This window comes from Vigna radiata, chromosome 4 (assembly GCF_000741045.1).
Source record: "Vigna radiata var. radiata cultivar VC1973A chromosome 4, Vradiata_ver6, whole genome shotgun sequence".
In the NCBI taxonomy this organism is placed as follows: domain Eukaryota; kingdom Viridiplantae; phylum Streptophyta; class Magnoliopsida; order Fabales; family Fabaceae; genus Vigna; species Vigna radiata.
Genome location: NC_028354.1, coordinates 14,068,757 through 14,083,020, shown reverse-complemented (window position 1 = coordinate 14,083,020; position 14,264 = coordinate 14,068,757). Strand labels below are relative to the sequence as shown.

Sequence of the window (14,264 nt, the reverse complement as noted above, 5' to 3'; positions counted from 1 at the left end):
TGGAAAGTAGACTCAATTATCTTTCATTTGATATATAAAACGTAACATTTGGAGCTCTGGTCAGGTTGCAGTTATTTTTTTAAAATCGAGTCCAGAAAGTGAAAATGCTAAACCAAATACTAGACTAAACAAATATCTAAACACAGTTAAATTAAATTAAATGCAACACTAAATTAAAGAAATTAAAAACAACTAATCCTACAATGCAAATTAATGCAAAACAAAGGGGTAATTAAACAAGCTTTAGGACAAAACTTAAAGAGGAAATGTTTCCTTAGTCAAAAGTAGCTCCATTTGTGCTTGACCAAATCGGGTAAAAACTTTAATGCACCATTTTCTCTCTCTCTTTCAATCCATTTTCGTTTTTCTTCAACAACCAAGCTTTCAATTTGTTTCTTCCATTCTCTGAACCGAAACACACTCCCACCATATCAAAGTTCATTTGCAAACTCATTCAAAAACACTAAAACCAAGTTCCACCTTCATAAATCCAACTTCAAGCACTACTTTTCTTCAACTTTTTGACCAAAACAAAACCAAACACTTAACTTCCATTACTGCACCGTCCAGCCACCATCATTAAACATAAAATCCAGCTCCAAATATGTTTTCAAACATCAAGAACAAAATGCAAGAAGAAAATGGCTCAAGAACACAATACCCATGCACCAACTTAAGCCTTTTTCACTACCAAACTTGACAATAACTCCATTTTCATCCTCCAATCCAAGAAACACAAGATAAATTCGAAATCACTGCAGCAAAATGATGAGAAAATCGAAATGGACAATGGGTCTCCCTTCCACCAAAGAAACCACCATGAAAAAGCAAAGAAGAAGCTTCAAACTCAAGCATTCAACCNTCAAAACGAAAATCTAAAGAGAGAAATGGTAGAGCTTCATTCCATCAAGCAAGAACAAGCATTGTTGCACATAATAGAAGAAGAAAAACGTGATCTTGCTCATTCATAGTGAAGAAAACGAAAATAGCATACCAAGGCTCCCAAGAGAGTTCATACAAGGCCAAAAGCAAAATGAAAGTGTAGTATGAAGTGTCTTTTTTTTGGTTTCGGCAATTCCCTAGGAAAATACCTTCCAACTCACAAAATAGGTGGGGTCCACCTCCTAAAAACCTAGGGTTTTGGTGCAAAGTGTCCCACACATTGGGCTTCTACAAAATTTGCCACAAAAGGGCCCAAATGCACTTAATATAACTAAGGTTTCTAAAAAAACGAAAATACAACTTTATAAAAATGAAAATGGCTAAATGTTGAGTCTTGAATAATTATGTCACCATCCCTAATGCTCCAATTGATGTTTCCCAAAATTTCCCTGCAACCAAAATACACTTAATCAGCTCAGAAAACCCAAATTAGCACAATTACAAATTTTCGACCAAATTAAGCAGAATTCGAAAAACGGGGAAATAACNGACAATTAAACACAATTCCCTGGTTAATTTAAGTGCAATAAACTAAATATAGTTCAAGAAATAACCACTCATCACTTTTCATTGCATACATTAAACATCCTATTACCCTTGCATATTCCAGTCGTGAAACTGTTTTACCACCATTAGGTAATATCTTTAAACTAGGGTCCATAGGGGTTGAAATAAGAGAGCATTCATAATTGTTGAATTTCTTGAGTACTTTCTCAATGTAATGAGATTGAGACAAAATTAATTTCTCATTTTCTCTTTTAATCTTTATACCCAATATAACATCTGTTCCAAAAATTAGCATATCATCAACATATAAGCAGATTATGACACCATTGTCGTTGTCATCAAATTTGCTATACACACACTAGTCAGAATTATTTATCTTGAAACCATTTGATAACACAACATCATCAAACTTTTGGTGCCATTGTTTTGGCGCTTGTTTCAACCCATACAAGGATTTAATCAATTTACATACCTTGTGTTCTTGGTTTTTCATAACAAACCTTCCGGTTGTGTCATATAAACTTCTTCTTCTAATTCTCCATTCAAGAACGTTGTCTTGACATCCATTTGATGAATTACAAGTTTATGAATTCCTGCAAGAGCAATCAATAACCTTATAGTGGATATTCTAGCCATTGATGCATATGTATCGAAATAATTGATTCCTGGTTTTTGTCTAAAACCTTGTGCCACTAAATGTGCCTTAAACTTAACAATAGTTCCATCAGCCTTCATTTTCCTTTTGAAAATCCATTTACATCCTATTGGCTTACACTTAGGCGGTAAGTCAACTAAGATCCATGTGTTATTTCCCAGGATAGATTCCATCTCATTATTAATTGCTTCTTTCCAGAAAGCTGCATCTTGAGACCTTATGGCCTCTTGATATGTCAATGGATCTTCTTCTATATTATAACAATATGAGAACTTTGTTAAGATACCATCTCTTGTACCTTCAACTAAATATACATGAAAATCTGAGCCAAAAGATTTCTCTTTTCTTGCCCTTTTGCTTCTTCTAAGTTGAGATGCAGAAGCATCACTCTGATTTAGAGTTTGATCATTTGATCCTTGATCAATTAAGTTTTGGTATAAACCTTCAATATTAGTTTTAGGAGTTAAATCCTTTGGACGAGGAATTGAAGAAAACCTCTTTTCATCAAATATTGCATCTCTTGATTCTATAATTGAATGAAGCGATACATAGTCATTTTGTTCTATTACATAGAATCTATATGCTTTGCTATATTCAGCATATCGTATGAAGATGCATTCAATTCCCCTTTCTCCCAATTTCTTGCGTTTGGGTTCTGGCACTTTTATAATTGCCCTACAACCCCAAATTTTGAAATAATTAAAATTTGGCTTTCTTTTATACCAAAGTTCATATGGGGTTACTTCATTCCTTTTCGTTGGAACTCGATTTAGAATATAACAAGCCGTTAACATGACTTCATCCCAAAATCCTTCATTTAATCCTGAATAAGACAACATGAAGTTGACCATTTCTTCTAAGGTCCTATTCTTTCTTTCTGCTACACCATTTTGTTGTGGTGTATATGTTGTAGTTGTTTCATGTATAATACCCATAGATTGAAAATAAATTGGGTCATAATATTCACCACCTTTATCCGTTCTCAATTTTTTAACTTTAACACTTAGTTGTATTTCTACTTCATTTTTATAAACTTTAAAATTTTTCTAGGGCTTCATCCTTAGAAAGCAAAAAGATAAAAATAACAATATCGAGAATGATCATCAATGAATGTTATTAAATATTTCTTATATCCTAATGAAGGTGTATTATGGAAATCACATAAGTCAGTATGCACTAATTTGAGCAATGTTGAATTTCGTTCAATATTAGGAAAATGATTTCTTGTTATCTTTGTCAACATACATGTTCTGCATTTTTCTATGTTCAAATCAAAAGGAGGAATTAAATCAAATTTAGACATTGAATATAATTTCCTATAACATGCCCAAGACGAAAATGCCATAAAGAAGAATCATGATTGACAACATAAACAGAGTCTTTCACATCATTTATTACACTTAGTTTGAACATATTATTACAAAGATATACTAGTCCAACAAATACACCACCCTTAGATAATATGAATTTATCAGATTCAAATACCAATTTAAATCCCAATCGATTCAAGATTACTCCAGACACTAAATTTCTTCTTAATTCTGGAGCATATATATAATACATCTCTTAAAACAAGTGATTTTCCAGAGCTAAGTAATACTTCTACTTGTCCAACACCGAGGACTTTAGCCATAGAATCATTTCCCATGTAAAGAACTTCTTCGTTGTCATCTTCTTTAAAGGTTTTGAATAGACAACGATATTTACAAACATGTCTTGAAGCCCCTTAATCGATCTACCATGAATCATCAGTCTGCACACAAAAGATTTCAGAAACCATCTCCACAAAATTCAAAACAGAATTATGTGCAATTTGTGTACAAATACCTTTTTCCGGTTGGCCTTGGCTAGACTCGCCTTGACCTTGTTTACCGCCATTCTTGGCCATCTTCCTTTTCCAGATTGTGCAATCCCTCTTCAAATGACCAGGCTTGCCACATTCCCAACAATTGACTTGTTGACTTTCTTTACCAAATTTTGAATTTTTGTTCACCTTTCCTTTATAGAAATTATGAGGCATTTTCTTATTATTTGGTATTGTTTTTGCTTTTCCATCTTCCACCATATTAACAGTAGAAGAATTAGGATGATTGAAATCCTTTTGACCATCTTGCAGACGAATCCCTTCTTCTATCCGAAGATGAGCAGCCAATTGTTCAACATTCATATCATCTTTATTATGTTTTAGAGAATTTCTAACATTTTTCCAATTTGGTGGTAGTTTGTCAATTATAGAAGAAACAATAAATGTCTCGTCCATTGCAATTTACGTTGCTTGAAACTTCTTAGGATTCTTTGAATTTCATGAAATTGTTCCATTATTGGTCTAGCATCAATCATTTTGTAATTATTAAAATTACTAACCAGGAATTTCTTGCTTGATGCATCTTCAGAAATGTATTTGCTTTCAAGTTGATCCCAAAGTTCCTTTGTAGAATCCACATATTGATATATGTCAAATAAAGGATCAGACATACCATTCAAAATGTGACCACGACAGACATAATCATCATTCTCCCATTTGTTCCTTTTTTGTTATTCCTTTAATGTCTCAGTTTCGCTTTCTTTGGGTTAGGGAGAACTTAGAACATATGCCACATTTAGAGCCGAGAGAAGGAAATGCATCTTCTTTTGCCATCGTAAAAAACCAACGCCTTCAAACTTGTCTAACTTGTGAAAGTTTGCAGACATCTCACGAATTGTTGTCATCTTAGAGAAAATATTGTTTTTAGACTGTTGGAACAATTTTCCAAGAACTTAGGGAAACAAGATGAACAATAATGTAGACTTGATATATTCTTCTAGGCGTGAATACACACTTTCCTAAAAGCAATATTTCGTTCCTTATAAGAGTGAAGGGGATCACGAAATCCGCTTTTGAGATACAAAGAAGAAACACAACGATGATACTCATCCTTAATATTAAGGTTAAACAAGAATATGATTCTCAAGAATTAATTTGTGTGTTAATAGAATGACAGAATGAATTTCAGTATAGCACATGATCCCTTTATATAGATGTTGATTAGGCATCTTTCAAATCCAAAAGATACCAAATTCTAATTAGTTACATCTCTTCATGAATAATTGTAACTCTTCATGAATAATTGTAACTCTTCATGAATGATAGCTCTTCATGAATAATTGTAACTATTCATGAATGGTAACTTTTCATGAATAATTATAACTATTCATGAATGGTAACTTTTCATAAATAATTGTAACTTTTCATGCATCTGAAAATTGTCTCTAATACTCTTAAATTTCAACAAGGCACAATAAACAATGACCGAGCTAAAAGTAGAGATCATAAACTTATACTTACAGCTATATCATTTTAGTTTTAACCCATCTTATACCAGCAAAATAAAAGTAATATAGAAACATTTAGTGACAGCTAAAAAAAGTTTCAATTGGAAATAATTGGCATCACTCCAGCAACTGTAAATGTTACTTGTACAAATTTTTTGCATTAACAACTCTCTAGTACTTTTTTAATTGCGGCTATATTTATAAATTTTTCTTATATCTATAAACATATTTTGGTTTGTATGATTTTCTTAGAGGAACTTTTAAAAGTATGTGCCACCTTTCATTCGTTCTATTTGCTCAATGTTTTATCTATTTCCTTTTCTGTTTGAAAATTTGCATTTGCAATATTTAGGAAAAAAAATACTAACAGTATTGGGAAGCATAAAGTCAAGACGAAAGTGTTCATTCATAAAGGAGCATGGATCCAGTTGTTTCTGCAGTTACTGAGAGTTTTCTGAAAAAATTAGGACAAGTGGTCAAAAAACAATGGGGCTACTTTTTTAATTACAAAAGCAAATTTGAAAAGTTGAAATCTTACGTTGAGGAACTGGAAGGTAACAGGGAGAGCCTGCAACATAATGTTGATAAAGCACTAGAAAATGCAGAAGAAATTGAAAATGAGGTTCAACGTTGCTTAAAGCTTATGGATGAGAAGATAAAAAAATATAAAAGTTACAAAGATGGTAGAACATTGGAGGAGATTATGAAAATATGCTCAAATGGTTTCCTTCCAAATAACTTCCATTTGAAGTATCAGCTTGGTAGAAAAGTTACAAAGATGGTAGAGGAAATCATAGAAGATGGACTTTGGAAAAAGAAATTTGACAAAGTTTCGTATCAAGAATACCCATCCGATGATTATGCTTTTTCAAACAGTGGTTATGTGAGTTTTGCATCTAGAACTAGAACATTGGAGGAGATTATGGAAAAATTGAAAGACTCAACAGTTGATATGATTGGAGTTTATGGGCGTTCTGGTATGGGTAAGACGTTTTTAGTTAAAGAAATTGCTAAGAAAGCTAAAGAAAAGTTGTTCAAGAGAGTGATCATAGCAAATATTACAGGAAATCCTGATTTCGAAAAAATTCAAGGACAAATTGCTGGCATGCTAGATATCACATTAGAAGATAAAAATGAGATTGCTAGAGCGAATCGTATTCGAAAGAAGTTAATGAAAGAAAAAAAGAACACCCTTATTATCCTTGATGATCTTTGGGATCGATTGGACTTGAATAGACTTGGGATTTCATGTGATGATGAAGAAGAAGATGATGCAAGCCGACGGGATGCCAATGACATAGATAACAACTTTGGTTATAATAAGACAGAAAATAATGAGGCGTTAAAAGTTGATTTGAATAAGATGAAAAAGGAAAAGCCATCCAACAGTTACAAAGGATGCAAAATTCTTCTAACATCTAGAAAAAAAGAAGTATTATGTGATCAAATGGGTGTGCAAGAGAGCTCGACCTTTTTGGTGGAAGGCCTTAATGAAAAGGAGGCAGAGACTTTGGTTAAGAAAGTTGCTGATGTAAAAATTTCAGAGTTTGATAGGAATGCTATTGAAATTGCAAAATGGAGTGGTGGACTTCCGATGGCGTTAGTTTCCATAGGAAAGACACTGAAGAATAAAAGCTTACCCGCTTGGGAGAATATTTGTCAAAAAATTAAAAGACAAAGTTTTACAGAAGAATTGGGATTTACTGATTTTTCTATAAAGTTGAGCTATGATGAACTAAAAAGTGAGCAGCTAAAGTGTATGTTCTTACAGTGTGCAAGAATGGGAAATGATGCTTTGATTATGGATTTGGTCAAATTTTGCATTGGTTTGAATTTGCTTCAAGGAGTCCAAACAATTACAGATGCCAGGAAAATGGTACAGAAGATGATAGAAGAACTAGAAGAATCTAGTTTGTTGGTGAGAAGTTATTCTATTGATCGCTTCAACATGCATGACATTGTGCGAGGTTATGCTCTTTCAATATGCAAAGAAAAACAAGTGCTTTTTATGAAAAATGACATACTTGACGAGTGGCCTCATGAAGATGACTTTGAAAGGTACACTGCCATTTTTTTACACTCTTGTGACATCAAAGATGAGCTTCCTAAGAGATTACACTGTCCTCGAGTTGAAGTCTTACATATTGACAATATCACTGAATCTTTCAAAATACCAGATTACCTTTTTAAATTTATGATTCGACTCAAAGTGTTGGTATTGACCGGTGTTAATCTATCTCGCTTACCTTCATCAATTAAATGCCTAAAAAAACTAAGAATGCTTTGTTTGGAGAGATGCACTTTAAGAAAGAACTTATCAATCATTGGTGAGTTAAAGAGTTTACGAATTCTTAGTCTTTCAGGATCTAATATTGAAAGTTTGCCTCTTGAATTTGGGCAATTAGATAAGCTTCAGCTTTTCGACATAAGCAATTGCCCAAAACTAAGACAAATACCTTCCAGTATCATACCAAGGATGAACATTCTAGAGGAATTTTATACTAGAGAGAGTCTGATTCTATGGGAGGCTGAGGAAACGGAAAGTAAAAATGCTAGTCTATCTGAGTTGAGGCACTTGAATCACTTGCAAAATCTAGAACTACACATTCAAAGTTATGCCCATTTTCCGCAGAACTTGTTTTTGGACAAGTTGAATAGTTACAAGATTGTCATTGGTGAATTCAACTTACTTAACTTGCTTACAGTGGGAGAATTCAAAGTCCCTGACAAGTATGAAGAGGTGAAATTTTTGGCATTAGAGCTAAAAGAAGGTATTGATATTCATTATGAAAAATGGATTAAAATGTTATTCAAAAGTGTTGAATGTTTGCTGCTAGGAGAACTCAATGATGTTCGAGATATTTTCTATGAATTAAATGTTGAAGGATTTCCAAATTTGAAACATTTATCCATTGTTAACAATTTTGGCATTAAGTATATTATCAATCCAAGGGAGCGGTTTCACTCTTTAATCGCTTTTCCCAAATTAGAGTCCGTATGGCTTTACAAATTGGATAATTTGGAAATAATATGTGACAATCAGCTTGTGGAGACCTCTTTCCGCAATTTAAAGGTCATCAAGATTCAAACATGCATTAAATTGGTAAACCTTTTTCCATTTTGCATGGTTAGACTCCTTACTGAGCTTGAAACAATTGAAGTGTGTGACTGTGATTCTTTGAAGGAGATAGTTTCAAAAGAAAGAAAAACTGAAACTATGAGTGATGAGAAGATTGAGTTTCCCAAGTTACGACAATTAACATTAAAGTCTTTACCAACATTTATTTGTTTATATGGCGTTGATGAGATGCTTGGTAGTGTACCATTGTTGCAAGGTCAGGAGAACACAAATATTGTTAATAACGCTGAGCATGGGGTCAACAATTCTTGCCTTCCACTCTTCAATGAAAAGGTACGTAAAACCTTATCATAATTACATGTGTAATTAATGTTTAGTTTGTATGTTATTATTGACTTAAAAGAAGCATAAAAATACTATTCATGTAATTTTTTTCATGTTAGAATATTAGGATAGATTGGCGAGTTTTCTGGGGTGAATAGTAATTTAGTAAATATATATTATAGAAGGAAACTTTAGAGATGATGAGGAATATGGAGTAGTTTTAAATAACTGCTCTAATGGAAAGAAACTGTATTGAGTTTATGAACTTGTATACAATGAAATATATATATGTATGTGATATATAAAATTGTAAATCATTATAAGCCTCTATATTTATACAGAGAGACTTACAATGATTTATAATTTTTCAGAAATTTTCTATAGTAGGTTCTTAGAAAAAAGAATCTTTAACTTATTTTTTTAGATTGCTCTCGTAATGTGTTTGCATATATATATATATATATATATATATATATATATATATATATATATATACCGAGAGAGGAGGAGAGTGGGAGGGAGGTGTGTACATATAAACATATTTGAAACCATGCATCTTGAACTTATTTGGTAAGGTGTAAATTTTTTTTGAGATAAATATTGCTTCTTTTTGTTGATTGACCTTTATGTCGAGAAAGTAGTTAATCAATTCAAGGTTGGTGATATTGATTGTTTTTATTATGTCTTGTTTGAATTCCATCATCATCTTTCTATTGTTTTATGTGTAGATAAGATCATTTATGAGAAACAACAAATTGAGTCCTTATGTATAATGTTGACTCATTCTTGGAGGAACTGTTTTAAGTTATATGGAACTTTTTTTTAGCCTTAGCATTTTAGCTTCATCATCACCTTTGCTTACAAATCCTCTTTGTTGCACCACATATATTTCTTCTTCAAAAACATCATTTACAAAACTTATTTGAAATCCAACTAGTGAATGCTCCATCTTTTGTGTGTTAAAAGAGCTATTAGAGCTATTGTGTTCAGGTGAGCAACTATAGGTGAATGTCTAGTTATACTATAGGTGAATGTCTAGTTATAGGCAATTCTAGATTGCTACCAACATAGCTTTATGCTTTTTCATATGGACAATCTACGACTTCCCACTACAACAAAAAAAATCAATTTTTTCTATGGACAAAATCAGTACTTTGCATAAAATCCGTATCTAATTAGATATTACTCACGGATTACGTATAAAAAAATCTGCATGTAATATAGACGTCATTAATCTTACATAAAAAAAAAACTGTATAAAACGTTACATAAATATGAAATAATGCGTATGTAAGTTACATATAAAATAATTGGTAGATAATTTATTCAAAATACATAGTTATGTTACATAGGACATAATTCATTGGTGAATTACATAAAAAAAAAATTGTAAATAATATAGGATAAGTTACATACTAAATAATCCGTAAATACATGCAAGTTCCTCTTTATGTTGAAATGGAACAAGGATGACGTCTTGGAAAAGGTTTTGTATGTCGAACGTTCGCTTTACTCCTTATTCTGAGTAACCATTCAATGTATGGAGGTGACCTGTCGAATATACTCCGATACTGAAGTCAGAATCTTTCTTTGTAGGCTTATAGTAATTTAATGGTGAGTAAAAGTGAGTTTATCTTGAAATTAAACTCCTATTTATAGAGTTTATAAGAATTTGACCAATTAATTTACTTCTTAATGATCATTAATACAAACCTTAACCACTCATCAGTAGCCGTTGTACCATTAATTGCGCCTTAATTCTGCTCAACTATTGTTGGGACCGAACGACCGTTAGACACTTTCTTGCACATCAACCACTCAGTCCTTTCCATCCAGTTTGTCCCTGCATCCGATCGGTCGGCTATGAGCCCATAGTAACATAAGCCCCCCAAGCCCTAGCAAAATCTTAGATATTGCGCAGGGTTTTAGTCTTCATCGATCGACTTAGGATTCTTTAGTTTCCTAAGTCATGACAGTTCACAAAACATCACGTCCCTTCAGGATCTGCAAAATGGCGGGAAGAACGAAAGTCGAAGAGTCAAAGTTGTAAAAAGGGCGCGAAAAGGTGGAAAACATAATGTCACAACATTTGAACCGTAAGATCTTTTCCCCTTTGGATGCCCCATATGGGTTTAATGAACCGCCTTCCCCCTCCATAAATAGTGGAAGGGTCATCCCATATTTTCCATTTTAACCTCGAGCTCTCTATCTACCAAACGTTTTTCTCGCTATTCCTCCTTCCAAAAGCTTCAACCATCTGCTCTGAGGTAAACATGCCTTCTCAAAGTGCTTCTGATTCTGTTGGGAGAGAAGGCGAGGGGTACGCTGACTTCGATGTTACCACATCCTCTTCTACCACCTTGGGTGTCATTGACTAGAGAAACTCTCCCGCCGGCAATCAGGCCAGGCCCATGGGCAGTGAGGACTCTGCACACCTCCTTGAGGATAACGAGGATGAGGAGGTAAGCATCAACATCGACTTTACCGGGGCCTGGGACAGAAGGTGCAGAAACTGACCCATTGTCGTCGGCTATGACTGGGTTCACCACAAGGTTAAGCAATACAGTTCCTCCTTCCACTCTGTCCATCCGATAAAGGAGCTGCTCAACGGGATTAGCTTGGTGAAAGCGGCGGTGGATGCAGACTATTTTAAAATAGCCGTATGCCAGATGACTGAGCGGGCATGCCACGGTCGAGAAGCATATGCCTTACATTTCTTCTACGCTTATTCAAAATTATTTCAGGACCTGAAGGTCCTTCTACCCTTCTCCGAATTTCAAATGGGCATTCTACGAGAGCTCAATGTAGGTCCTACCCAACTTTACTTGAACGGTTGGGCCTTTAAGTGGCGTTCTCGGTTGCCTGTACCGCTCTTTCCCTCCGTCCTACTCCTGCCTCGTTCCTCTATTGCTTTCGTGTGATGCAACACCTGAGAGTTTCCCTTAATTCAATACATGAGAGACAACTTTTTACATTGTTCAATACCTCCTACAAAAGACCAAGGTGGGCGCAAAAATGTTTCTGCTGAAATGGGACGAGGATGATGTCTTAGTAAAGGTCCTGTGTGTCAAACGTTCGCCTTGCTCCTTGTTTCGAGTAACCGATCGGTGTATGAGGGGCGACCTGCAGAATACACTCCGATGCTCAAGTCAGAATCTTTCTCTGTAGGTCTATAGTAATTCAATGGTGAGTAAAAGTGTGTTTACTTTGAAATTAAACCCCTATTTATAGAGTTTATAAGAATCTGACCAATTAATTTACCTCTTAATAATCATTAATGCAAACCTTAATCACTCATCAATAGTCGTTGTACCATTAATTGCGCCTTAACTCTGCTTTGTCGGGACTGAGCGGCTGTGAGGCGCTTTCTTGTACATCAATCGTTTGGTCCTTTCCATCCAGCTTGTCCTTGTATTCAATCGGTTGACTATAAGCCCATAGTAACAATTTTCAAAATATTTTATACATCATGTTCATTATAATGAAATTAAAATTAAACAAAATAAAATTTTACCAACCCATTGACTTTAAAATTTGATACGAACAACACTTTTACTTAATCCAAAGGGTGTCATCTTGTCACACCCCGGTACTACAATAATGGATAACCTTCATAATCCAAGAAATATGTAATAGAAGAGGGTTATCGATAAGGAAACCAGCATACCAAAGATAACCCTTCAAAAGAGAAAAAGACAAGTTTTAATTGAAAGTTAATGTTTCGGTCGAACGGGGTCTGAGGTCAACATTTCTCCAAGATGCTCCTTCTTCTCTTCTCTTATGTGAACCACGCAATCCACTTCTCGGAGCGTTGCTCTTCTCCGATCGGTTAATCTCTATCATCCGGGGGGGGTGAACCTGTAGAAAAATTCTGACGCTCAAGTCAGATACGTGTCTTAAGGTCTCAATGTGATTCTGGAGTTAGATGATCTTACCTAATCATTCACCTTGTGTTTATAGGCTTTGCAATTGTCCAGCCCATTAAATGTCGTTTAATGTAGTATATTTTATGTCTCATGATTTACTAATTATATCCAATGTAATTTGACTGATATTCCTCGCCAATCAACCATAAAAGCAATAAATATGATACAGTAATTACTCACCTTAATTGCCCATTAATACTATTGAATGCTTACCGGTCGGTGTCCTCCCGCAAACCGTGTTGTTGGTCGTCCATTCATATAGTACAATTAACATTAACTTCATTTACTTTGACTTAAAGATCACTCGAAAGGTAAGCTACATATGTCAGGTAGTATAAAATGATCTATTTCATTTCTACATTTTAATTTCATCTATTACCCTTTCTCCATTATTTAGCCAAAGCTCTAAGAGATTTTCTCTAAGATTAGGAACAAACATCTTTTTTAGTCACATACCTTTCTATGTTTCCACCACATCAATACCTCTTCCTTTTGACTCCATTAGTGCGTTGTTTCTTGATTGAATTTAACAAAGTTTCCAATATCCCTAAGGGTGTGTTCACTTGGAGGTGATTGGGGGAGAGTGATTGAGTGAATTTGAGGAGATTTGAGGATAATTTTTTTTGTTATTTATTTGAGTGAATTTGGAGGTAAACGAGAGTGAATTTTAAAGTAAATTTTTTTAATTTGTCATATAAACTAAATCCTACACCAATTCTCACAAACTTTATTTCAAAATCCACTCTCGTTTATCTCCAAATTCACTCAAATAAACAACAACAAAAATTACCCTCAAATTCTCTCAAATCCACTCAATTACTCTCCCCCAATCACCTCCAAGTGAACACACCCTAAAAGTGCTCTTATTTCGGCCATGTGGTTATTGCACCCATAATCCAAGAACCAATTTCCATTTGTTCCGTCATTAGAATCTAGACTAAAATTCGATACATGTTTTTCCGTGACAATTATTCTCCATGAGTTCAAATTTCTTATAGTGTTGACACCGTGGCTTTTTGCAATGTCAACATTCTTTCTCCAAGTGACTTGACTTCTTGCAAATGTCACATGGAGATATTTATCTCATTTGGAATTAGAGAAGCTTCTATAATGTTTTATTTATATCTAGAACTTTTTCTATTTTCTTTCCTCCGCTTCCTTTATTTTGAGACCTTAACCTTTTGTTTTGATTGAAAGAAATTTTTGACAAAGTGATCATTATACCTCTTTACACTTTCTTGAAACTCATTCTTTAATGTGCTCCACACCTCTTTGACAATTACGCACTCTTGGAAAAATAAAAAAGTATAACACCTTCAACCCCTTTTATTAGTGACTACGGGTCTAGCAAACGAAAAATTTAGATAGGATCCAATCCAATAAGATCTCCCTCTTTCAAAAACGGACATGAAGGTTTCCTCTCATCCGGCTCAAGTATTTATACAAAATAAAAAAAACAAAGGTTTTTCATTTTCAAATTCTATCAAATTCGATAAAAAAATTCTAATCTAAAATAAAA

The 14,264-nt window shown here is 34.0% G+C and overlaps 1 protein-coding gene across 1 annotated transcript in view; it reads left to right on the top strand.

Annotated features, from left to right (window-relative positions):
• The window catches only part of LOC106758566, a 56,466-nt gene that overhangs the window by 8,046 nt on the left and 34,156 nt on the right, over positions 1-14,264 (top strand). Inside the window, exon 4 of the mRNA XM_022779886.1 lies at positions 5,769-8,828. Within this exon, the coding sequence (XP_022635607.1) occupies positions 5,835-8,828 (2,994 nt within the window). The 5' untranslated portion in view covers positions 5,769-5,834. The remainder of the gene's footprint in view (positions 1-5,768; positions 8,829-14,264) is intronic.